Below are 26,216 nucleotides of genomic sequence, written 5' to 3'. Positions count from 1 at the left end.
GTATTACAGTAGGGCCAGAGTACTGTCTGTGTGGTAGTACAGTAGGGCCAGAGTACTGTCTGTGTGGTAGTACAGTAGTAGGGCCAGACTACTGTCTGTGTGGTAGTACAGTAGTAGGGCCAGACTACTGTCTGTGTGGTAGTACAGTAGTAGGGCCAGACTACTGTCTGTGTGGTAGTGCAGTAGGGCCAGACTACTGTCTGTGTGGTAGTACAGTAGTAGGGCCAGACTACTGTCTGTGTGGTAGTACAGTAGTAGGGTCAGACTACTGTTTGTGTGGTAGTGCAGTAGGGCCAGACTACTGTCTGTGTGGTAGTACAGTAGGGCCAGACTACTGTCTGTGTGGTAGTACAGTAGGGCCAGACTACTTTCTGTGTGGTAGTACATTAGGGCCAGACTACTTTCTGTGTGGTAGTACAGTAGGGCCAGAGTACTGTCTGTGTGGTAGTACAGTAGGGCCATACTACTGTCTGTGTGGTAGTGCAGTAGGGCCAGACTACTGTCTGTTTGGTAGTGCAGTAGGGCCAGACTACTGTCTGTGTGGTAGTACAGTAGTAGGGCCAGACTACTGTCTGTGTGGTAGTACAGTAGTAGGGCCAGACTACTCTCTGTGTGGTAGTACAGTAGGGCCAGACTACTGTCTGTGTGGTATTACAGTAGGGCCAGAGTACTGTCTGTGTGGTAGTACAGTAGGGCCAGAGTACTGTCTGTGTGGTAGTACAGTAGGGCCAGACTACTGTCTGTGTGGTAGTACAGTAGTAGGGCCAGACTACTGTCTGTGTGGTAGTGCAGTAGGGCCAGACTACTGTCTGTGTGGTAGTACAGTAGGGCCAGACTACTGTCTGTGTGGTAGTACAGTAGTAGGGCCAGAATACTGTCTGTGTGGTAGTGCAGTAGGGCCAGACTACTGTCTGTGTGGTAGTACAGTAGGGCCAGACTACTGTCTGTGTGGTAGTACAGTAGGGCCAGACTACTGTCTGTGTGGTAGTACAGTAGGGCAAGACTACTGTCTGTGTGGTAGTACAGTAGGGCCAGACTACTGTCTGTGTGGTATTACAGTAGGGCCAGACTACTGTCTGTGTGGTAGTACAGTAGGGCCAGACTACTGTCTGTGTGGTAGTACAGTAGTATGGCCAGACTACTGTCTGTGTGGTAGTACAGTAGTAGGGCCAGACTACTGTCTGTGTGGTAGTACAGTAGGGCAAGACTACTGTCTGTGTGGTAGTACAGTAGGGCCAGAGTACTGTCTGTGTGGTAGTACATTAGGGCCAGACTACTGTCGGTGTGGTAGTACAGTAGGGCCAGACTACTGTCTGTGTGGTAGTACATTAGGGCCAGACTACTGTCTGTCTGGTAGTACAGTAGGGCCAGACTACTGTCTGTGTGGTAGTACAGTAGTAGGGCCAGACTACTGTCTGTGTGGTAGTGCAGTAGGGCCAGACTACTGTCTGTGTGGTAGTACAGTAGGGCCAGACTACTGTCTGTGTGGTATTACAGTAGGGCCAGAGTACTGTCTGTGTGGTAGTACAGTAGGGCCAGAGTACTGTCTGTGTGGTAGTACAGTAGTAGGGCCAGACTACTGTCTGTGTGGTAGTACAGTAGTAGGGCCAGATTACTGTCTGTGTGGTAGTACAGTAGTAGGGCCAGACTACTGTCTGTGTGGTAGTACAGTAGGGCCCGACTACTGTCTGTGTGGTAGTACAGTAGTAGGGCCAGACTACTGTCTGTGTGGTAGTACAGTAGTAGGGTCAGACTACTGTTTGTGTGGTAGTACAGTAGGGCCAGACTACTGTCTGTGTGGTAGTACAGTAGGGCCAGACTACTGTCTGTGTGGTAGTACAGTAGGGCCAGACTACTTTCTGTGTGGTAGTACATTAGGGCCAGACTACTTTCTGTGTGGTAGTACAGTAGGGCCAGAGTACTGTCTGTGTGGTAGTACAGTAGGGCCAGACTACTGTCTGTGTGGTAGTGCAGTAGGGCCAGACTACTGTCTGTGTGGTAGTGCAGTAGGGCCAGACTACTGTCTGTGTGGTAGTACAGTAGGGCCAGACTACTGTCTGTGTGGTAGTACAGTAGGGCCAGACTACTGTCTGTGTGGTAGTACAGTAGTAGGGCCAGACTACTGTCTGTGTGGTAGTGCAGTAGGGCCAGACTACTGTCTGTGTGGTAGTACAGTAGGGCCAGACTACTGTCTGTGTGGTATTACAGTAGGGCCAGAGTACTGTCTGTGTGGTAGTACAGTAGGGCCAGAGTACTGTCTGTGTGGTAGTACAGTAGGGCCAGACTACTGTCTGTGTGGTAGTACAGTAGTAGGGCCAGACTACTGTCTGTGTGGTAGTGCAGTAGGGCCAGACTACTGTCTGTGTGGTATTACAGTAGGGCCAGACTACTGTCTGTGTGGTAGTACAGTAGTAGGGCCAGACTACTGTCTGTGTGGTAGTGCAGTAGGGCCAGACTACTGTCTGTGTGGTAGTACAGTAGGGCCAGACTACTGTCTGTGTGGTAGTACAGTAGGGCCAGACTACTGTCTGTGTGGTATTACAGTAGGGCCAGAGTACTGTCTGTGTGGTAGTACAGTAGGGCCAGAGTACTGTCTGTGTGGTAGTACAGTAGGGCCAGACTACTGTCTGTGTGGTAGTACAGTAGGGCCAGACTACTGTCTGTGTGGTAGTACAGTAGTAGGGCCAGACTACTGTCTGTGTGGTAGTACAGTAGGGCCAGACTACTGTCTGTGTGGTATTACAGTAGGGCCAGAGTACTGTCTGTGTGGTAGTACAGTAGGGCCAGAGTACTGTCTGTGTGGTAGTACAGTAGTAGGGCCAGACTACTGTCTGTGTGGTAGTACAGTAGTAGGGCCAGATTGCTGTCTGTGTGGTAGTACAGTAGTAGGGCCAGACTACTGTCTGTGTGGTAGTACAGTAGTAGGGCCAGACTACTGTCTGTGTGGTAGTACAGTAGGGCCAGACTACTGTCTGTGTGGTAGTACAGTAGTAGGGTCAGACTACTGTTTGTGTGGTAGTACAGTAGGGCCAGACTACTGTCTGTGTGGTAGTACAGTAGGGCCAGACTACTGTCTGTGTGGTAGTACAGTAGGGCCAGACTACTTTCTGTGTGGTAGTACATTAGGGCCAGACTACTTTCTGTGTGGTAGTACAGTAGGGCCAGAGTACTGTCTGTGTGGTAGTACAGTAGGGCCAGACTACTGTCTGTGTGGTAGTGCAGTAGGGCCAGACTACTGTCTGTGTGGTAGTGCAGTAGGGCCAGACTACTGTCTGTGTGGTAGTACAGTAGGGCCAGACTACTGTCTGTGTGGTAGTACAGTAGGGCCAGACTACTGTCTGTGTGGTAGTACAGTAGTAGGGCCAGACTACTGTCTGTGTGGTAGTGCAGTAGGGCCAGACTACTGTCTGTGTGGTAGTACAGTAGGGCCAGACTACTGTCTGTGTGGTATTACAGTAGGGCCAGAGTACTGTCTGTGTGGTAGTACAGTAGGGCCAGAGTACTGTCTGTGTGGTAGTACAGTAGGGCCAGACTACTGTCTGTGTGGTAGTACAGTAGTAGGGCCAGACTACTGTCTGTGTGGTAGTGCAGTAGGGCCAGACTACTGTCTGTGTGGTATTACAGTAGGGCCAGACTACTGTCTGTGTGGTAGTACAGTAGTAGGGCCAGACTACTGTCTGTGTGGTAGTGCAGTAGGGCCAGACTACTGTCTGTGTGGTAGTACAGTAGGGCCAGACTACTGTCTGTGTGGTAGTACAGTAGGGCCAGACTACTGTCTGTGTGGTATTACAGTAGGGCCAGAGTACTGTCTGTGTGGTAGTACAGTAGGGCCAGAGTACTGTCTGTGTGGTAGTACAGTAGGGCCAGACTACTGTCTGTGTGGTAGTACAGTAGGGCCAGACTACTGTCTGTGTGGTAGTACAGTAGTAGGGCCAGACTACTGTCTGTGTGGTAGTACAGTAGGGCCAGACTACTGTCTGTGTGGTAGTACAGTAGTAGGGCCAGACTACTGTCTGTGTGGTAGTACAGTAGGGCCAGACTACTGTCTGTGTGGTAGTACAGTAGGGCCAGACTACTGTCTGTGTGGTAGTGCAGTAGGGCCAGACTACTGTCTGTGTGGTAGTACAGTAGGGCCAGACTACTGTCTGTGTGGTAGTACAGTAGGGCCAGACTACTGTCTGTGTGGTATTACAGTAGGGCCAGACTACTGTCTGTGTGGTAGTACATTAGGGCCAGACTACTGTCTGTGTGGTAGTACAGTAGGGCCAGACTACTGTCTGTGTGGAAGTACAGTAGTAGGGCCAGACTACTGTCTGTGTGGTAGTGCAGTAGGGCCAGACTACTGTCTGTGTGGTAGTACAGTAGGGCCAGACTACTGTCTGTGTGGTATTACAGTAGGGCCAGAGTACTGTCTGTGTGGTAGTACAGTAGGGCCAGAGTACTGTCTGTGTGGTAGTACAGTAGGGCCAGACTACTGTCTGTGTGGTAGTACAGTAGGGCCAGACTACTGTCTGTGTGGTAGTACAGTAGGGCCAGACTACTGTCTGTGTGGTATTACAGTAGGGCCAGACTACTGTCTGTGTTGTAGTACATTAGGGCCAGACTACTGTCTGTGTGGTAGTACGGTAGGGCCAGACTACTGTCTGTGTGGTAGTACGGTAGGGCCAGACTACTGTCTGTGTGGTATTACGGTAGGACCAGACTAATGTCTGTGTGGTAGTACATTAGGGCCAGACTACTGTCTGTGTGGTAGTACATTAGGGCCAGACTACTGTCTGTGTGGTAGTACAGTAGGGCCAGACTACTGTCTGTGTGGTAGTACAGTAGGGCCAGAGTACTGTCTGTGTGGTAGTACAGTAGGGCCAGACTACTGTCTGTGTGGTAGTACAGTAGGGCCAGACTACTGTCTGTGTGGTAGTACAGTAGGGCCAGACTACTGTCTGTGTGGTATTACAGTAGGGCCAGACTACTGTCTGTGTGGTAGTACAGTAGTATGGCCAGACTACTGTCTGTGTGGTAGTACAGTAGTATGGCCAGACTACTGTCTGTGTGGTAGTACAGTAGTAGGGCCAGACTACTGTCTGTGTGGTAGTACAGTAGGGCAAGACTACTGTCTGTGATGTAGTACAGTAGGGCCAGAGTACTGTCTGTGTGGTAGTACAGTAGGGCCAGACTACTGTCGGTGTGGTAGTACAGTAGGGCCAGACTACTGTCTGTGTGGTAGTACATTAGGGCCAGACTACTGTCTGTGTGGTAGTACAGTAGGGCCAGACTACTGTCTGTGTGGTAGTACAGTAGTAGGGCCAGACTACTGTCTGTGTGGTAGTGCAGTAGGGCCAGACTACTGTCTGTGTGGTAGTACAGTAGGGCCAGACTACTGTCTGTGTGGTATTACAGTAGGGCCAGAGTACTGTCTGTGTGGTAGTACAGTAGGGCCAGAGTACTGTCTGTGTGGTAGTACAGTAGTAGGGCCAGACTACTGTCTGTGTGGTAGTACAGTAGTAGGGCCAGACTACTGTCTGTGTGGTAGTACAGTAGTAGGGCCAGACTACTGTCTGTGTGGTAGTGCAGTAGGGCCAGACTACTGTCTGTGTGGTAGTACAGTAGTAGGGCCAGACTACTGTCTGTGTGGTAGTACAGTAGTAGGGTCAGACTACTGTTTGTGTGGTAGTGCAGTAGGGCCAGACTACTGTCTGTGTGGTAGTACAGTAGGGCCAGACTACTGTCTGTGTGGTAGTACAGTAGGGCCAGACTACTTTCTGTGTGGTAGTACATTAGGGCCAGACTACTTTCTGTGTGGTAGTACAGTAGGGCCAGAGTACTGTCTGTGTGGTAGTACAGTAGGGCCAGACTACTGTCTGTGTGGTAGTGCAGTAGGGCCAGACTACTGTCTGTTTGGTAGTGCAGTAGGGCCAGACTACTGTCTGTGTGGTAGTACAGTAGGGCCAGACTACTGTCTGTGTGGTAGTACAGTAGGGCCAGACTACTGTCTGTGTGGTAGTACAGTAGTAGGGCCAGACTACTGTCTGTGTGGTAGTGCAGTAGGGCCAGACTACTGTCTGTGTGGTAGTACAGTAGGGCCAGACTACTGTCTGTGTGGTAGTACAGTAGGGCCAGACTACTGTCTGTGTGGTAGTACAGTAGGGCCAGACTACTGTCTGTGTGGTATTACAGTAGGGCCAGAGTACTGTCTGTGTGGTAGTACAGTAGTGCCAGAGTACTGTCTGTGTGGTAGTACAGTAGGGCCAGACTACTGTCTGTGTGGTAGTACAGTAGTAGGGCCAGACTACTGTCTGTGTGGTAGTGCAGTAGGGCCAGACTACTGTCTGTGTGGTAGTACAGTAGGGCCAGACTACTGTCTGTGTGGTAGTACAGTAGTAGGGCCAGACTACTGTCTGTGTGGTAGTGCAGTAGGGCCAGACTACTGTCTGTGTGGTAGTACAGTAGGGCCAGACTACTGTCTGTGTGGTAGTACAGTAGGGCCAGACTACTGTCTGTGTGGTAGTACAGTAGGGCCAGACTACTGTCTGTGTGGTAGTACAGTAGGGCCAGACTACTGTCTGTGTGGTATTACAGTAGGGCCAGACTACTGTCTGTGTGGTAGTACAGTAGGGCCAGACTACTGTCTGTGTGGTAGTACAGTAGTATGGCCAGACTACTGTCTGTGTGGTAGTACAGTAGTAGGGCCAGACTACTGTCTGTGTGGTAGTACAGTAGGGCAAGACTACTGTCTGTGTGGTAGTACAGTAGGGCCAGAGTACTGTCTGTGTGGTAGTACATTAGGGCCAGACTACTGTCGGTGTGGTAGTACAGTAGGGCCAGACTACTGTCTGTGTGGTAGTACATTAGGGCCAGACTACTGTCTGTCTGGTAGTACAGTAGGGCCAGACTACTGTCTGTGTGGTAGTACAGTAGTAGGGCCAGACTACTGTCTGTGTGGTAGTGCAGTAGGGCCAGACTACTGTCTGTGTGGTAGTACAGTAGGGCCAGACTACTGTCTGTGTGGTATTACAGTAGGGCCAGAGTACTGTCTGTGTGGTAGTACAGTAGGGCCAGAGTACTGTCTGTGTGGTAGTACAGTAGTAGGGCCAGACTACTGTCTGTGTGGTAGTACAGTAGTAGGGCCAGATTACTGTCTGTGTGGTAGTACAGTAGTAGGGCCAGACTACTGTCTGTGTGGTAGTACAGTAGGGCCAGACTACTGTCTGTGTGGTAGTACAGTAGTAGGGCCAGACTACTGTCTGTGTGGTAGTACAGTAGTAGGGTCAGACTACTGTTTGTGTGGTAGTACAGTAGGGCCAGACTACTGTCTGTGTGGTAGTACAGTAGGGCCAGACTACTTTCTGTGTGGTAGTACATTAGGGCCAGACTACTTTCTGTGTGGTAGTACAGTAGGGCCAGAGTACTGTCTGTGTGGTAGTACAGTAGGGCCAGACTACTGTCTGTGTGGTAGTGCAGTAGGGCCAGACTACTGTCTGTGTGGTAGTGCAGTAGGGCCAGACTACTGTCTGTGTGGTAGTACAGTAGGGCCAGACTACTGTCTGTGTGGTAGTACAGTAGGGCCAGACTACTGTCTGTGTGGTAGTACAGTAGTAGGGCCAGACTACTGTCTGTGTGGTAGTGCAGTAGGGCCAGACTACTGTCTGTGTGGTAGTACAGTAGGGCCAGACTACTGTCTGTGTGGTATTACAGTAGGGCCAGAGTACTGTCTGTGTGGTAGTACAGTAGGGCCAGAGTACTGTCTGTGTGGTAGTACAGTAGGGCCAGACTACTCTCTGTGTGGTAGTACAGTAGTAGGGCCAGACTACTGTCTGTGTGGTAGTGCAGTAGGGCCAGACTACTGTCTGTGTGGTATTACAGTAGGGCCAGACTACTGTCTGTGTGGTAGTACAGTAGTAGGGCCAGACTACTGTCTGTGTGGTAGTGCAGTAGGGCCAGACTACTGTCTGTGTGGTAGTACAGTAGGGCCAGACTACTGTCTGTGTGGTAGTACAGTAGGGCCAGACTACTGTCTGTGTGGTATTACAGTAGGGCCAGACTACTGTCTGTGTGGTAGTACAGTAGGGCCAGAGTACTGTCTGTGTGGTAGTACAGTAGGGCCAGACTACTGTCTGTGTGGTAGTACAGTAGGGCCAGACTACTGTCTGTGTGGTAGTACAGTAGTAGGGCCAGACTACTGTCTGTGTGGTAGTACAGTAGGGCCAGACTACTGTCTGTGTGGTAGTACAGTAGTAGGGCCAGACTACTGTCTGTGTGGAAGTACAGTAGGGCCAGACTACTGTCTGTGTGGTAGTACAGTAGGGCCAGACTACTGTCTGTGTGGTAGTGCAGTAGGGCCAGACTACTGTCTGTGTGGTAGTACAGTAGGGCCAGACTACTGTCTGTGTGGTAGTACAGTAGGGCCAGACTACTGTCTGTGTGGTATTACAGTAGGGCCAGACTACTGTCTGTGTGGTAGTACATTAGGGCCAGACTACTGTCTGTGTGGTAGTACAGTAGGGCCAGACTACTGTCTGTGTGGTAGTACAGTAGTAGGGCCAGACTACTGTCTGTGTGGTAGTGCAGTAGGGCCAGACTACTGTCTGTGTGGTAGTACAGTAGGGCCAGACTACTGTCTGTGTGGTATTACAGTAGGGCCAGAGTACTGTCTGTGTGGTAGTACAGTAGGGCCAGAGTACTGTCTGTGTGGTAGTACAGTAGGGCCAGACTACTGTCTGTGTGGTAGTACAGTAGTAGGGCCAGACTACTGTCTGTGTGGTAGTGCAGTAGGGCCAGACTACTGTCTGTGTGGTAGTACAGTAGGGCCAGACTACTGTCTGTGTGGTAGTACAGTAGGGCCAGACTACTGTCTGTGTGGTAGTACAGTAGGGCCAGAGTACTGTCTGTGTGGTAGTACAGTAGGGCCAGACTACTGTCTGTGTGGTAGTACAGTAGTAGGGCCAGACTACTGTCTGTGTGGTAGTACATTAGAGCCATACTACTGTCTGTGTGGTAGTACAGTAGGGCCAGAGTACTGTCTGTGTGGTAGTACAGTAGGGCCAGAGTACTGTCTGTGTGGTAGTACAGTAGGGCCAGAGTACTGTCTGTGTGGTAGTACAGTAGGGCCAGAGTACTGTCTGTGTGGTAGTACAGTAGGGCCAGACTACTGTCTGTGTAGTAGTCCAGTAGGGCCAGACTACTGTCTGTGTGGTATTACAGTAGGGCCAGACTAATGTTTGTGTGGTAGTACAGTAGGGCCAGACTACTGTCTGTGTGGTAGTACAGTAGGGCCAGACTACTGTCTGTGTGGTAGTACAGTAGGGCCAGACTACTGTCTGTGTGGTAGTACAGTAGGGCCAGACTACTGTCTGTGTGGTAGTACAGTAGGGCCAGACTACTGTCTGTGTGGTAGTACACTAGTAGGGCCAGACTACTGTCTGTGTGGTATTACAGTAGGGCCAGACTACTGTCTGTGTGGTAGTACAGTAGGGCCAGACTACTGTCTGTGTGGTAGTACAGTAGTAGGGCCAGACTACTGTCTGTGTGGTAGTACAGTAGTAGGGCCAGACTACTGTCTGTGTGGTAGTACAGTAGGGCCAGACTACTGTCTGTGTGGTAGTACAGTAGGGCCAGACTACTGTCTGTGTGGTAGTACATTAGGGCCAGACTACTGTCTGTGTGGTAGTACATTAGGGCCAGACTACTGTCTGTGTGGTAGTACAGTAGGGCCAGAGTACTGTCTGTGTGGTAGTACAGTAGGGCCAGACTACTGTCTGTGTGGTAGTACAGTAGGGCCAGACTACTGTCTGTGTGGTAGTACAGTAGGGCCAGACTACTGTCTGTGTGGTATTACAGTAGTGCCAGGCTACTGTCTGTGTGGTAGTACATTAGGGCCAGACTATTGTCTGTGTGGTGGTGATTAAGAGTAGAGCTCTCAGCTGGGTGAGGGAATGGGTTCAACAGTACTCTGTATGGCGACCAGTCTCTAATATAACACAGGTCAGAAGCCTGTCAGACACAAACCAGCTGGAACATCGGATGAGGAAAAAGGCCTGTGTCCCTATACTAATTCCTATTCTGGAATTAGTTCATTAGGGCACACCATAGCGAAATGTTTTGCAGCGGAAATTGTAAATTAGCTTTTCTTATTGGACAAGTTCAGGTAGTCTCTCCACTATTTCTGTCAATTTCTTTCCAGTTGGTGCCTCAACAGCCATATTATCTACCATGAGATGAATGGACACTCATGTAATCCACCACTGAGGTGAACTCTAACGCTGACCCTCTCTGTTTGACTTCCTCAGATATCCGAGAACTTCTACTGTGATCTGAACTCAGACCAGTTTAAAGGGTTCCTGAAACCCCACACGCCACAGACGGACCACTCCACCCTCTCCCGAGCAGCCATCTTCTCCATCACCTACCCCTCCCCAGACATCTACCTGGTCATCAAGGTAAGATACCCAGCCATCTTCTCCATCACATACCCCTCCCCAGACATCTACCTGGTCATCAAGGTAAGATACCCAGCCATCTTCTCCATCACATACCCCTCCCCAGACATCTACCTGGTCATCAAGGTAAGATACCCAGCCATCTTCTCCATCACATACCCCTCCCCAGACATCTACCTGGTCATCAAGGTAAGATACCCAGCCATCTTCTCCATCACATACCCCTCCCCAGACATCTACCTGGTCATCAAGGTAAGATACCCAGCCATCTTCTCCATCACATACCCCTCCCCAGACATCTACCTGGTCATCAAGGTAAGATACCCATCTCATCTACCTACAGTATCTACAGTACATGCTCGTTCAGGTGATACACGCGTCTGTAGGGCACCTACAGTATCTACAGTTGCTGGTAATTACAGTAAACACTATAGAACTAAATATATGCAATTTTAATAGAGGCTTTTATCCAAAGTGACTTAACAGTACTGCACTGCCTGCATACATTTTCATATGGTTGGCCCCAGCTGGAATTGAACCCACAGCCCTGACTTGTCTACCTCCTCACACATATTACATATGGTGCCCTTATCAATCTGTGGGTTAATATAGCATACAGTAGGCAACTCTACGTAGATCGCTGTGTACAGTATTAACTGGACACTGATGTACCTCTGTCCTGGCTGTGTTTCAGTGATGTACCTCTGTGTCCTGGCTGTGTTTCAGAGTGATGTACCTCTGTGTCCTGGCTGTGTTTCACAGTGATGTACCTCTGTGTCCTGGCTGTGTTTCACAGTGATGTACCTCTGTGTCCTGGCTGTGATTCAGAGTGATGTACCTCTGTGTCCTGGCTGTGTTTCAGAGTGATGTACCTCTGTGTCCTGGCTGTGTTTCAGAGTGATGTACCTCTGTGTCCTGGCTGTGTTTCACAGTGATGTACCTCTGTGTCCTGGCTGTGTTTCAGAGTGATGTACCTCTGTGTCCTGGCTGTGTTTCACAGTGATGTACCTCTGTGTCCTGGCTGTGTTTCAGAGTGATGCACCTCTGTGTCCTGGCTGTGTTTCAGAGTGATGTACCTCTGTGTCCTGGCTGTGTTTCACAGTGATGTACCTCTGTGTCCTGGCTGTGTTTCAGAGTGATGTACCTCTGTGTCCTGGCTGTGTTTCACAGTGATGTACCTCTGTGTCCTGGCTGTGTTTCAGAGTGATGTACCTCTGTGTCCTGGCTGTGTTTCAGAGTGATGCACCTCTGTGTCCTGGCTGTGTTTCAGAGTGATGCACCTCTGTGTCCTGGCTGTGTTTCAGAGTGATGCACCTCTGTGTCCTGGCTGTGTTTCAGAGTGATGCACCTCTGTGTCCTGGCTGTGTTTCAGAGTGATGCACCTCTGTGTCCTGGCTGTGTTTCAGAGTGATGCACCTCTGTGTCCTGGCTGTGTTTCAGAGTGATGTACCTCTGTGTCCTGGCTGTGTTTCACAGTGATGTACCTCTGTGTCCTGGCTGTGTTTCAGAGTGATGTACCTCTGTGTCCTGGCTGTGTTTCACAGTGATGTACCTCTGTGTCCTGGCTGTGTTTCACAGTGATGTACCTCTGTGTCCTGGCTGTGTTTCACAGTGATGTACCTCTGTGTCCTGGCTGTGTTTCAGAGTGATGTACCTCTGTGTCCTGGCTGTGATTCAGAGTGATGTACCTCTGTGTCCTGGCTGTGTTTCAGAGTGATGTACCTCTGTGTCCTGGCTGTGTTTCAGAGTGATGTACCTCTGTGTCCTGGCTGTGATTCACAGTGATGTACCTCTGTGTCCTGGCTGTGTTTCAGAGTGATGTACCTCTGTGTCCTGGCTGTGATTCAGAGTGATGTACCTCTGTGTCCTGGCTGTGTTTCAGAGTGATGTACCTCTGTGTCCTGGCTGTGTTTCAGAGTGATGCACCTCTGTGTCCTGGCTGTGTTTCAGAGTGATGCACCTCTGTGTCCTGGCTGTGTTTCAGAGTGATGTACCTCTGTGTCCTGGCTGTGTTTCAGAGTGATGTACCTCTGTGTCCTGGCTGTGATTCAGAGTGATGTACCTCTGTGTCCTGGCTGTGTTTCAGAGTGATGCACCTCTGTGTCCTGGCTGTGTTTCAGAGTGATGCACCTCTGTGTCCTGGCTGTGTTTCAGAGTGATGCACCTCTGTGTCCTGGCTGTGTTTCACAGTGATGCACCTCTGTGTCCTGGCTGTGTTTCACAGTGATGCACCTCTGTGTCCTGGCTGTGTTTCAGAGTGATGCACCTCTGTGTCCTGGCTGTGTTTCAGAGTGATGCACCTCTGTGTCCTGGCTGTGTTTCAGAGTGATGCACCTCTGTGTCCTGGCTGTGTTTCAGAGTGATGTACCTCTGTGTCCTGGCTGTGTTTCAGAGTGATGTACCTCTGTGTCTTGGCTGTGTTTCAGTGATGTACCTCTGTGTCCTGGCTGTGTTTCAGAGTGATGTACCTCTGTGTCCTGGCTGTGTTTCAGAGTGATGTACCTCTGTGTCTTGGCTGTGTTTCAGAGTGATGTACCTCTGTGTCCTGGCTGTGTTTCAGAGTGATGTACCTCTGTGTCCTGGCTGTGTTTCAGAGTGATGTACCTCTGTGTCCTGGCTGTGTTTCAGATAGAGAAGGTGCTGCAGCAGGGAGAGATCAGTGACTGTGCGGAACCATACATGGTCATGAAGGAGACTGACTCAGCAAAGGTAGAGTGCCATGAGGACACACACACACACACACACACACACACACACACACACACACACACACACACACACACACACACACACACACACAGCTATAGGTTGTAATTGTGGTTCTGTGTGGTTCCCTGGGTCAGAACAAGGAGAAGCTGGAGAAGCTACGTAATCAGTCTGAGATGTTCTGTCAGAGACTTGGTCGCTACCGCATGCCCTTTGCCTGGGCTACAGTCAACATCATGAACGTCATCAGCACAGCCACACTGGACCGAGACACCACCGACTCTGACAGCATCAACGGTGTGTGTGTGTGTGTGTGTGTGTGTGTGTGTGTGTGTGTGTGTGTGTGTGTGTGTGTGTGTGTGTGTGTGTGTGTGTGTGTGTGTGTGTGTGTGTGTGTGTGTGTGTGTGTGTGTGTGCGTGATAAGCTGGTTAGCGAAACGTGTACTGCCTGAGCCCAAGGCTTGTTTAATCTTACTTTACTTTTCTGTACCTGACTTGACTGACCTCTCCTCCCCTATCCAGGTAAATCCAGCAGTCTGGAAAAGAGAGGTCAGTTGCCCAGGAGGAACTCGGAGAGGTTCGGTACCATGGAAGACCAGTGTAACATGTCTGCCTTCAAACCTGCGACCATCACCATCAGCACCTTCTGCAAGCAGGTCTGAACACATGCAGAGAAAACAACACGCTGTACAATATAAACATCGATCCAGCGACCTAAGCATCTCTAAGCTCAGAGAATGTCTTAGACAGAGAATGCTTGACCTTGTGGGTATCACCTCGAGATAAGGCATTCTTTCATTCCACACATAATCCACAGAGCAGACACCAGATAAGACCTGGCCAGGTATCATATAGACATACCATACATTCTCCTTACTTGCCATCACACTGCAAGGGTGCATTTTTCCATCCTACTAGCAACTGTGGATTCAGCCCAAGAGTTGGTCTCATAACAACACTTAGAGTTGCACTGCTCAATACCTTCCTATGAAGTTGATGGAAAAGAGGAAAGAAGTCTGCTGTGCAACACTACAAATTCACAATGTTTAATTCTGAGGTGTTCAGAGACATAATACTGTATCTTGTACACATGAACACAAATACATGTTCATTTGACTAAACTGGACCCTGCTTTATTTAAGGAAGGGGACCGTCTGAGTGATGAGGACTTGTTTAAGTTCCTGGCAGACATCAAGAAGTTCTCATCCCTGCAGAGAAGAATTAAAACCATACCAGGTGATCCACTATTCAACCACACAGCAAGACCTGGCTGTCTGTGTGTCCTGTTTCATTCTGTTAAACCCAATAACAAGTGACTAGAATGTCCCATTTCTAAGAACAAGTGTCTGTTTTATCTGGGTTTCATGCATTTAAAATAGCTGAATGAGCTATACTGAATAATTCAGAATCAATTGCTTATAGTGGTGAAAACCTGTGGGACTGAAAAACGTTCTTATATTTACCTACTTTGGAATAATTCTGAATGAACATAGTTTCAGACTGTATTTGACTTATTTTTGACTTGGTCTATTTTAGGTACAATAAAACTGGATGTGACCCCGGTCCATGACAACCCAGTGGCCTGTCTGTCTACTGAGCTGATCCCAGTCAAACCACTGGCTGAGAAGAACGTCCGACCTGTCAAAGAGGTGTTGGAGTTCCCCTCCAGCGAGGTCTATGTTCCACACAGCACTTACAGGTGAGCACACACACACGCGTCGATGCATACCACACACAGACTGCACAAAAGCATTTACAGCTTTTACAGCATTTAAAGCATTACTCACTCAATTCTCCTGAAACCACTTTTTGAATATTGCATATTCTGCAAATTCTCCTCAAAGCTTTAGAGTTTCGGACCGCATGGATTTACCATAGCACATAGCTTCAAGCAGTGTAAACAGGTCTGCCAGGTTCATGACTTACTACCCCACTACTCCATGCTAAGCACCATGTACACATGTCCCTTCACGTATTTAACACAGCACATACTATAGCTTCAGGCCTTCTATTTTCCATCAATGTCGTGAACAGGTTTGCTGGGACTTCTACAACCAGTCTGACCTGACTCAACCCCCAATGCTGTCAACACGTCACTCCTTCCTCCTCACTGCTCGCTAGATGAACACTGTGTCCCAAATGGCACCCTATTCCCTATAGGGCTCGGTTCAAAAGTAGTCCACTATATAGGGAACAGGGTGCCGTTTGGGACACAGCCTAAGAGTGTGTCTCCTGTCTCAGGACAGATGACTACATTGTTACATAGTTTTTAATCTCACACTAATGTTCACACCACATTTGGTTCATTGGTAAGGCTTGTTTTCAGGCCCATGTGGTGTATTGTGTAATATCATGCATTTGTTAGCTTCACCGGGGGCCATCTAGTGGTGTAGTATGGATGTGCAGGCTCAGGCAGTCCAACTCTGAATAGGAGTTGTGGTGCTGATCGAAGATGGTCATATCCTGACCACCTGACCAGGAAGAACTCTGGAAACTGACATTTACCAGGCTATATGTAGGGCTTGGGCTGCTGATTTGTGGAGGCATGGACATGTGGGAGTTTCCACCATATTTCTTATACCAGTCATTTTGTTTTCGAAACAGTGAAGGGAAGTGAACAAGTGCATACTTTGGGAGGAAGGAGAGATAGTTTGTCCTTACTGGGTCACCTGGTACTCTCTACAATGACCACATCATTCCTTTCATCATTATGAAGTAATGTGAGTATGCAGTGCTGTAAACAGAAAAATAATCATCTCTCTCCCTCCCTTTGTCTCTCTTTGCTCTCCCTTTTCCCCTCCATTTCCCTCTCTCTCCAGGAACCTCCTCTATGTGTACCCCCAGCGACTCAACTTTGTCAACAGGCTGACTTCAGGAGGAAGGAATATCACTATTAAAATCCAGTTTATGAGTGGAGAAGACCCCAGCTGTGTGATGCCTGTGAGTTTCTCACACACACACACACACACACACACACACACACACACACAGTGTTCACCCACGTCGCTGTGACATTGTACAACATGGTTTCATTGAGTTTACTCTGCTTTCTTTTTCCTCGTAGGTCATTTTTGGAAAATCGAATGGTCCTGAGTTTGTGCAAGAAGTATACACCCCAGTCACGTACCATAACAAGCAAGTAGTATTTTAAATACTACATGCTAAATTTCAATAACACAACTACGGCATAATATGCTACATTTTCTACGGCATGACATGCTACATTTTCTAATATAACAATCTAACATTTTGTTTGTGTTGTCTCTGACTTCTGTCCTATGTGACTGTGCCTCAGGTCTCCAGACTTCTATGAGGAGGTGAAGATGGCTCTGCCTGCCAGGCTGACTGAGAGACACCACCTGCTGTTCACATTCTACCACATCAGCTGTCAACAGAAACAGAATCAGACTGGAGCCAGTGAGACACTCATAGGTTACTCTGTAAGTCTGACCCCTCATGCCTGGTCTCACCTGGGCCTATATTTATAAAGTGCCTCACAGTAGGAGTGCTGATCTAGGATCAGGTTTCCCCTGTCCAAGCAATCTTATTCATTGTGATCTAAAAAGCTAAACTAATCCTAGAGCAGAACTCCAACTCTGGGACATAATGGCGGCGTTTATTTGCCAATCATTCGGTGAAAGACCAGAATGGGGCTGTCATCTGATTGGTCAAAAGACCAATGATTGGCAAAAGATCAGAATTAGGCTGCCTGTGTAAACCCTGCCTTTATGAATATGGGTCCTGGTCTCATCTGGTCTGGATCAGTCTATGATCTGGCCTAGTCCAGATCAGTTTCACTCCACGCTGGGTTAATGTGGTGTTACATGAACGTGTAGATACTCTACTGAACACGGTGCTGGTTAGTTATGATCAATATACTAGTAAGTGATTCTTCTCAATGATGTGGCGAGGTAGATGCGTCTCCTGTATGTATTTGTCCATTGTCAATGTTTGCTGTGGCTGATCTTCTGTCTATCCCCTGGTGTACTGTAGTGGCTGCCTATACTGAGTACTGACAGACTACAGACTGGTCAGTACTGCCTCCCCATCGCCCTGGACAGATTGCCTGTCAACTACTCACTGCACTCACCTGAGGTAACCATTCATTTGGCCATTTCAATTCTTCAGACACAACTTATTTTAAACTGTTATCACAAAAATGCTAAGAGCGGAGTGGCTCCCCCTGGGGGAGAAAATATCACTTACATGTATTTCTCATAAATTTGTTGATGTACTGATTTATTGATTGGGTTTAGATGGCAACAGACATGATATTTCTTAATATCTCTCTCTGCAGAACATTCTCCCTCTTTCTGCAGAACATTCTCCCGCTTTCTGCAGAACATTCTCCCTCTCTCTGCAGAACATTCTCCCTCTCTCTGCAGAACATTCTCCCTCTCTCTGCAGAACATTCTCCCTCTCTCTGCAGAACATTCTCCCTCTCTCTGCAGAACATTCTCCCTCTCTCTGCAGAACATTCTCTCTCTCTCTGCAGAACATTCCCCCTCTCTCTGCAGAACATTCCCCCTCTCTCTGCAGAACATTCCCCCTCTCTCTGCAGAACATTCCCCCTCTCTCTGGAGAACATTCCCCCTCTCTCTGCAGAACATTCTCCTTCTCTCTACAAAACATTCCCCCTCTCTCTGCAGAACATTCTCCCTCTCTCTGCAGAACATTCTCCCTCTCTCTGCAGAACATTCCCCCTCTCTCTGCAGAACATTCCCCCTCTCTCTGCAGAACATTCCCCCTCTCTCTGCAGAACATTCCCCCTCTCTCTGCAGAACATTCCCCCTCTCTCTGCAGAACATTCCCCCTCTCTCTGCAGAACATTCTCCCTCAGGTTCTTAATATGTCAATCTCTCTATCTATCTCTGCAGAGGATTACCCCTCAGGTTCCTCCAGTCAAGTGGATGGAAAGTCACAAAGGAGTTTTCAACCTGGAGATACAGGCTGTGTCCTCAGTACACACACAGGTAAGTCTCACACACACACACACACACACACACACACACACACACACACACACACACACACACACACACACACACACACACACACTTTATGTAGTCATTTATTTACCCCTTCCCCTCCCCAGGACAACCACTTGGAACGTTTCTTCACATTGTGCCATGCCCTGGAGGGCGGAGTGACGTTCCCGCTCCGGGTTCGGGAAGAGAAGATTCCGGAGAACAAGCTAGAACACGAGCTGAAGCTGAGCATCATCTCCCTGTCGTCCTCCAGACTGGAACCTCTGGTCCTCTACCTCCATCTGGTCTTAGATAAACTGTTCACCCTCATCATGCAGCCCATGGTCATCGCTGGACAAACGGGTACCTATAGGGACATGTCACCAGGGCTTTCAGACAGACGGGTACCTATAGGGACATGTCACCAGGGCTTTCAGACAGACAAGTAGTGTGAGAGTATACCTGATGTTTGAGACGTGTTTTGTTGTAACCTAACTGTGTGTTTTATTTCCTAGCCAACCTGGCCCAGATAGCGTTTGAGTCAGTGGTGTCAATCGTCAACAGTCTCCACAACAGCCAGGAGCTGGCCAGGGACCAGCAGGGCAGGAACGGTCTCCTAGCAACATACCTGTACTGGGTGTTCCGTCTGCCTGACTCCAATGAGCTCCTCAGCACAGGTAGGAAGGAACCACCGGACACGTTGTCATGGTGATGTGACTGTATGGACAGTCTAACTTGTGAAGAGAATGGACATAGTCGTATTTGCGCTACAGGAATGTGCTCAGCTGAACACCGTGACTGTAGATAAGTTGCATGAAACAGAAGTCATTGAAATGAAGGGGAACTCTGTAATTACATCAATGCAATGCTATAGAAGTGCAGATCTGTGCAACTAAAGTAAAGTGTAACCAGGTAGATCATGCCAGTGACAAGGTTCTCAAAAGAGGACCATCGTGCTCTCCCAAAAGTTTGGTTGGTGCGTAAAACCTGTGAATAAAGATAATCCAAATAGTGTGATGGGTCTGCAAGCAAAAAGATGTTGCATAAAGTTTCAACTTAATAGCCTTCTTCAGTGTGTAGGTGAAGTGTGGAGTTCAGGTAGATCATCCAGTGATATGGTTCTCCCCTGTTTGTCCAGGTCCAGGGGGGGCGGTACCTCCCACTGAGGGCCGCTACAGTACTATGGGGCGGGCCTCAGCCACCACTGTAGGAACCATGTTACTGCAGTCCCGGATCCGCAGCAGCAGCAACCCTGATATCCCTGCCCCACACAGTCCAGAGGACACGGAAGTCAATAACATCCTGTCAGCTAAGGTACTGCTACACATACAGACTCGTGGTTGAGTGGGTAACACTGGATGTTCAATCTCCAAGTCCACCTCTCACACTTTGTCTCCTCTTAAAGGACACTGAGCATGCTAGCTATTACCATAGACTTCCAGTCATTGCGCTAATTCTAGTTAGCAACTTCCTTCAAACTGCACACAGACATACAAATTAAATCCACAAGTTCATCTGACTCTGGAGAAGTAGATAAAAGGCTTCATTGCCAAAATCCCAAAGTATCCCTTTAACTTGTGCATGTCTACTCTCCTTTAAAAAAAAGGTGGGAAAAGGTACTGCTACGCTAAAGACAAAGAGTCAATGAACGTCCTCTGTCATGAGCCTGCCACAAACGCAAAGAGTCAATAAACATCCTCTGTCATGAGCCTGCCACAAACACAGTCAGTAAACATTCTCTGTCATGAGCCTGCCACAAACGCAAAGAGTCAATAAACATCCTCTGTCATGAGCCTGCCACAAACACAGAGTCAATGAACGTCCTCTGTCATGAGCCTGCTAGTGTAGCTACATCCTCTAGCGTAGCCTCTGACTGTTGGTTGGTTTACAACACATCAGAACCTTCAAGGCTTTTTTTTACATCCCCTGGGTCTATGGCTGTAGTGTAGACTCACTGGTTTGGGCCAATTAAAACCATGTCTGAATTCCAAATGGCACCCCATGGACCATGGTCAAAGGTAGTGCACTATTTAGGGAACAGAGTGCCATTTTGGGACTCACACACCACATCTGTTTGTCTCTGTGTGTCTGAAGCTACAATAGTCCAGATAGTCGAGTCAGATTCAGATTCTTCATGACCACCTTGTTGTTGCTGTCCTCTCCCTCAGGGCCAGAACAACCCAGGCAGTCGTATGTCGACCTATGTGGATGTGAGCAGCCACCCTCAGAGCTCTACGGGCGGGACCCGGCCCTCCAACAGAAAAGTAACTTTTACCAGAAATATCCGGGGAATAAACGTCTTTATTCACCTCTGTGATGCCAACAGTCACCAGCAGAGGGCAGTGTGACACTGAGCAGACCATACTGTAGCACGTAGACTTCCATAAAGTATCTTCCATATTTTCTTTAACTAGCCAAGTCAGTTAAGAACAAATTCTTATTTACAATGACGGCCTAGGTACAGTCGATTAACTGGCTTGTTCAGGGGCAGAATGACAGATTTTTACCTTGTCTAGCAATCTAGCAACCTTTCGGTTACTGGCCCAACGCTCGAACCACTAGGCTACCTGCCGCCCCATACTGGCCAAACACTGACAGTAACATTCTCATTTGCATTCTGAGTAGAATGTTCTATATACGTCGCAGTAGGATGTTACATGGTAAAATCTTAAATCTGTAACAGATAATGTAATGTGGATTTGTCTGCTGTCAGAGCGAACCACACGAGGATGTGAAATAGAACCTGAACATGGCATTGAACTGTGGGTCTACACAGTCACAAAGATTTAACAGAGATTAAACACTGTGTGTGTGTGTGTGTGTGTGCATTTCAAAATCAAATCACTCTGTTTTGAGGCACTGGTCTTGTGTTGTTTGCCATGTTCAAATAAGACCTGACCGTTCCCTTTGAAATGCTGTATCTGATTTCACTGGCTGGGGTCAGAGTGCATTTGGCTAGCTCTGGTTTGTGTTGGACTGTGGCACCAGCAGTAAGTCTGTCATTCAGTCAGTAAATAAATCTGTCGGTCTGTCTGAGTGTCACTCCCTCTCTCTAATCTCTCTAACATGTAGGTTGTACTTTTCATTTAAGAAGTCATCCATTATAACACTGAGATAGTCCAGGATTGATGTGATCCTTTGAAGAAGTACTCTGTATTCTACATGTAAGTTACCAGACACTACTGTATTAGTGGTGGTAGTAACCCAGGCTCTGTTTCCCCTCTGACAGCAGTTCCATGAGGAGTTAGCTCTGCAGATTGTGGTCAGCACAGGAGTCTGCAGAGAGAACGCATATAAATACGCCTGGTTCTTCTTTGAGCTGCTGGTGAGTGTGTTCAATATACTCTGAATGTACAAACATTAGCAAGCCTTCCTAATATTGACTTTCACCCCCGTTTGCCCTCAGAACAGCCTCAATTCGTTGGGGCATGGAGTCTACAAGGTGTCCAAAGCGTTCCACAGGGGTGCTGGCCCATGTTGACTCCAATGCTTCCCACAGTAGGGTGAAGTTGGCTGGTAGTGGATCTCTACTCTGAACAGCTCGTTCCATCTCATCCCACAGATGCTCAACTGGATTGAGATCTGGTGACTGGGCAGGCCACTGCAGGAAGCTGAATTCACTGTCATGTTCATGGAAGCATTCCTGGACAATCCTAGCCTTGTGGCACGGGGCATTATACTACTGAAAAAATGCATTTTCAGACGGACACACTGCTGCCATGAAGGGATGCACCTGATTGGCGATGATGTTCAGATATCCTGTGGCATTCAAACGTTGCTCCACTTTTATCAAGGGGCCCAATGTGTGCCATGAAAACACACCTCACACCATCACACCACCACCAGCCTGTAATGTTGACACGCGGCATGATGGATGCATGTCCTCGTGGTTTTCTCCATACCCTAGTCCTCCCATCAGCGTGAAACAGCAGGAACCACGATTCATCGGATCCAGCAATGTTTTTCTAATTCTCCACTGTCCAGTGTTTTCGTTTCTTAGCCCACTGCAACCACATTTTCTTGGCTTTCTGCTGAAAGATGTGGAACGCAGCTGCCATACCCCGTTCGTGTCAAGGTATGACAAGTTGTGCATTCAACCAATGTTGTACTGGACTGTCAGTTGACTAACTGTAGCCTGCCTGTTACTCTGCACAATTCATGTCAGCCTCTTTTGTTATCTTTCATCAATGACCTGTTTTCAACCACTGGCCTCCCGTTGACTGGATGTCCTTTGGGTGGTGGACCATTCTTGATACACACAGAAAACGGTTGAGCGTGAAAAACCCAGCAGTGTTGCAGTTCTTGACACACTCAAACTGGTGCACCTGGCACCTTCTACCATACCCTGTTCAAAGGCACTTAGATCTTTTGTCTTGCCCATTCACCCTCTGAATGGAACACATACACAATCCATGTCTCAAAATATTTCTTTAACCTGTCTCCTCCCCTTCATCTACACTGATTTGAAGTGGATTTAACAAGTGACTTCAAAAAGGGATCATAGCTTTCACCTGGATTTACCTAGTCAGTCTGTCATGGAAAGAGCAGATGTTCCTAATGTTTTCTACACTGTGTATTTACTTTAATGGCAAAGAAGCTCTAGCATTTTTATCTTAATGGAGTGGTGTGTGTGTGTCCAGGTGAAGAGCATGGCCCAGCATGTGTCTCAGCTGGAGAAGCAAGACGTCCCTCGCAGGAGCCGCTTCTCAGACCGCTTCAAAGATGATGTCACAACCATCGTCTCCGTGGTTACTGCTGAGATGGGGACCATCCTGGTCAAACAGCAGAAGGTTAGTAATGATGTCATTATGAGCCTTTAGTAAACTTACAAACACTTTTTCAGAGAATCAATCTATCAAATCATCACTAAATGCAGTTTCCTTTTTATTTTTTCTCCTGATGACTCTAAGGAGACCATTGGCTGTTTTTAACTGAAAATCCAATGTTTTTGTTTGTTGTTGTTGTTAGGAGTTGGAGCAGGCAGAGAAGGTGAACATCAGCCTGGCCTTCTTCCTGTATGACCTGCTGTCTCTAATGGACCGAGGCTTTGTCTTCATCCTGGTCAAAAACTACTGCAACCAGGTCACTACAACAATACACTACCCTAACTACAATACACTACCCTAACTACAATACACTACCCTAACCACAATACACTACCCTAACTACAATACTCTACCCTAACTACAATACTCTACCCTAACTACAATACACTACACTAACTACAATACTCTACCCTAACTACAATACACTACACTAACTACAATACACTACACTAACTACAATACACTACCCTAACTACAATACACTACCCTAACCACAATACACTACCCTAACTACAATACGCTACCCTAACCACAATACGCTACCCTAACCACAATACACTACCCTAACCACAATACACTACCCTAACCACAATACACTACCCTAACCACAATACACTACCCTAACCACAATACGCTACCCTAACTACAATACACTACCCTAACCACAATACTCTACCCTAACCACAATACACTACCCTAACAATAATACTCTACCCTAACCACAATACACTACCCTAACCACAATACACTACCCTAACCACAATACTCTACCCTAACCACAATACACTACCCTAACCACAATACACTACCCTAACTACAATACACTACCCTAACCACAATACACTACCCTAACTACAATACACTACCCTAACTACAATACACTACCCTAACTACAATACACTACCCTAACCACAATACACTACCCTAACTACAATACACTACCCTAACCACAATACACTACACTAACTACAATACACTACCCTAACTACAATACTCTACCCTAACTACAATACTCTACCCTAACTACAATACACTACCCTAACCACAATACACTACCCTAACTACAATACGCTACCCTAACCACAATACGCTACCCTAACCACAATACACTACCCTAACTACAATACACTACCCTAACCACAATACACTACCCTAACCACAATACACTACCCTAACCACAATACTCTACCCTAACCACAATACACTACCCTAACTACAATACACTACCCTAACCACAATACACTACCCTAACTACAATACACTACCCTAACCACAATACACTACCCTAACTACAATACACTACCCTAACTACAATACACTACCCTAACCACAATACACTACACTAACTACAATACTCTACCCTAACCACAATACACTACCCTAACTACAATACACTACCCTAACCACAATACACTACCCTAACCACAATACTCTACCCTAACCACAATACACTACCCTAACTACAATACACTACCCTAACCACAATACACTACCCTAACCACAATACACTACCCTAACCACAATACACTACCCTAACCACAATACACTACCTTAACCACAATACACTACCCTAACCACAATACACTACCCTAACCACAATACACTACCCTAACTACAATACACTACCCTAACCACAATACACTACCCTAACTACAATACACTACCCTAACCACAATACACTACCCTAACTACAATACACTACCCTAACTACAATACACTACCCTAACTACAATACACTACCCTAACTACAATACACTACCCTAACTACAATACTCTACCCTAACTACAATACTCTACCCTAACTACAATACACTACCCTAACCACAATACAGTACCCTAACTACAATACACTACCCTAACCACAATACTCTACCCTAACCACAATACACTACCCTAACTACAATACACTACCCTAACTACAATACACTACCCTAACTACAATACGCTACCCTAACCACAATACACTACCCTAACTACAATACTCTACCCTAACTACAATACTCTACCCTAACTACAATACACTACCCTAACCACCATACACTACCCTAACCACAATACACTACCCTAACCACAATACGCTACCCTAACCGCAAGACGCTACCCTAACCGCAAGACGCTACCCTAACCGCAAGACGCTACAAAATATGGTAGTTACATAAAGGATGTTGGCACAGCATAAATACAAAGGAGGTGACCAATTCCAGACTCTGTCTCTGACCATATCCCATGTCAGTAACCTAACCTGACCTTGACCTTAACCTATCTGATCATTTTTTCCCCCCCAGATGTCGGCAAAGACCGTTTCCATGCCAACCCTGATTAGCATGCGATTGGAGTTCCTGCGTATCCTGTGCAGTCACGAGCACTATCTCAACCTCAGCCTTTACTTCAGTAGCCCTGCCTCTGCACCCGTCTCTCCATGCCCATCCATCTCCTCACAGGTCAGTTTTCATGTCAGTCAAAATCATATTGTCTCCAGCACTCACCTAGCTTTGGGATTTTAGGTTATAGTGTAGTATGGTTAAGTAAGGTGGGTTCTCTCTCTCTGGCTTTAAATACTCTCTCTCCTTTTATATTCCAACCTCTTTCTCTCTTTCACTCTTACCCGTCTCTCTCTCTCTCTCACCTGTCTCCCTTTCTCTTCGCCGTCTCTCTCTCTCTCTCTCTCTCACCCGTCTCTCTCTCTCTCACCTGTCTCCCTTTCTCTTCGCCGTCTCTCTCTCTCTCTCTCTCTCTCTCTCTCTCTCACCTGTCTCCCTTTCTCTTCGCCGTCTCTCTCTCTCTCTCTCTCACCTGTCTCCCTTTCTCTTCGCCGTCTCTCTCTCTCTCACCTGTCTCCCTTTCTCTTCGCCGTCTCTCTCTCTCTCTCTCTCACCCGTCTCTCTCTCTCACCTGTCTCCCTTTCTCTCCGCCGTCTCTCTCTCCCGTCTCTCTCTCTCCCGTCTCTCTCTCTCCCGTCTCTCTCTCTCCTGTCTGTCTCTCTCTCTCCTGTCTGTCTCTCTCTCCCGTCTCTGTCTCTCTCTCCCGTCTCTTTCTCTCTCACCGTCTCTCTCTTTCTCTCTCTCCCCCGTCTCTCTCTTTCTCTCCTCTCTTTCTCTCTCTCCCGTCTCTCTCTTTCGCTCTCTCCCGTCTCTCTCTTTCGCTCTCTCCCGTCTCTCTTTCGCTCTATTCCGTCTCTCTCTTTCTTTCTCTCTCTCTCCCGTCTCTCTCTTTCTCTCTCTCCCCCGTCTCTTTCTCTCTCTCCCCCGTCTCTTTCTCTCTCCCCCGTCTCTCTCTTTCTCTCT

The 26,216-nt window shown here is 47.8% G+C and overlaps 1 protein-coding gene across 4 annotated transcripts in view; it reads left to right on the top strand.

The window, feature by feature from the left end:
- The window catches only part of LOC106580556 (dedicator of cytokinesis protein 8), a 120,705-nt gene that overhangs the window by 72,515 nt on the left and 21,974 nt on the right, over positions 1-26,216 (top strand). For 2 of the 4 annotated variants that reach the window (XM_045703287.1, XM_045703290.1), the window contains 19 exons: positions 10,284-10,433; positions 13,062-13,142; positions 13,277-13,436; positions 13,662-13,795; positions 14,282-14,375; positions 14,676-14,838; positions 15,959-16,079; positions 16,204-16,274; positions 16,435-16,579; positions 17,133-17,234; positions 18,017-18,112; positions 18,235-18,469; positions 18,622-18,783; positions 19,245-19,420; positions 20,275-20,370; positions 21,336-21,431; positions 22,747-22,896; positions 23,075-23,188; positions 25,218-25,373. In XM_045703287.1, the coding sequence (XP_045559243.1) occupies positions 10,284-10,433; positions 13,062-13,142; positions 13,277-13,436; positions 13,662-13,795; positions 14,282-14,375; positions 14,676-14,838; positions 15,959-16,079; positions 16,204-16,274; positions 16,435-16,579; positions 17,133-17,234; positions 18,017-18,112; positions 18,235-18,469; positions 18,622-18,783; positions 19,245-19,420; positions 20,275-20,370; positions 21,336-21,431; positions 22,747-22,896; positions 23,075-23,188; positions 25,218-25,373 (2,502 nt within the window). The remainder of the gene's footprint in view (positions 1-10,283; positions 10,434-13,061; positions 13,143-13,276; positions 13,437-13,661; positions 13,796-14,281; positions 14,376-14,675; positions 14,839-15,958; positions 16,080-16,203; positions 16,275-16,434; positions 16,580-17,132; positions 17,235-18,016; positions 18,113-18,234; positions 18,470-18,621; positions 18,784-19,244; positions 19,421-20,274; positions 20,371-21,335; positions 21,432-22,746; positions 22,897-23,074; positions 23,189-25,217; positions 25,374-26,216) is intronic. The other 2 variants (XM_045703288.1, XM_045703289.1) reach the window with 2 other exon arrangements.

The sequence above is a fragment of the Salmo salar genome, chromosome ssa20, assembly GCF_905237065.1.
Source record: "Salmo salar chromosome ssa20, Ssal_v3.1, whole genome shotgun sequence".
Lineage (NCBI taxonomy): Eukaryota > Metazoa > Chordata > Actinopteri > Salmoniformes > Salmonidae > Salmo > Salmo salar.
Note: the sequence above shows the minus strand (reverse complement) of the source record. Positions and strands in the feature narration are given on the sequence as shown.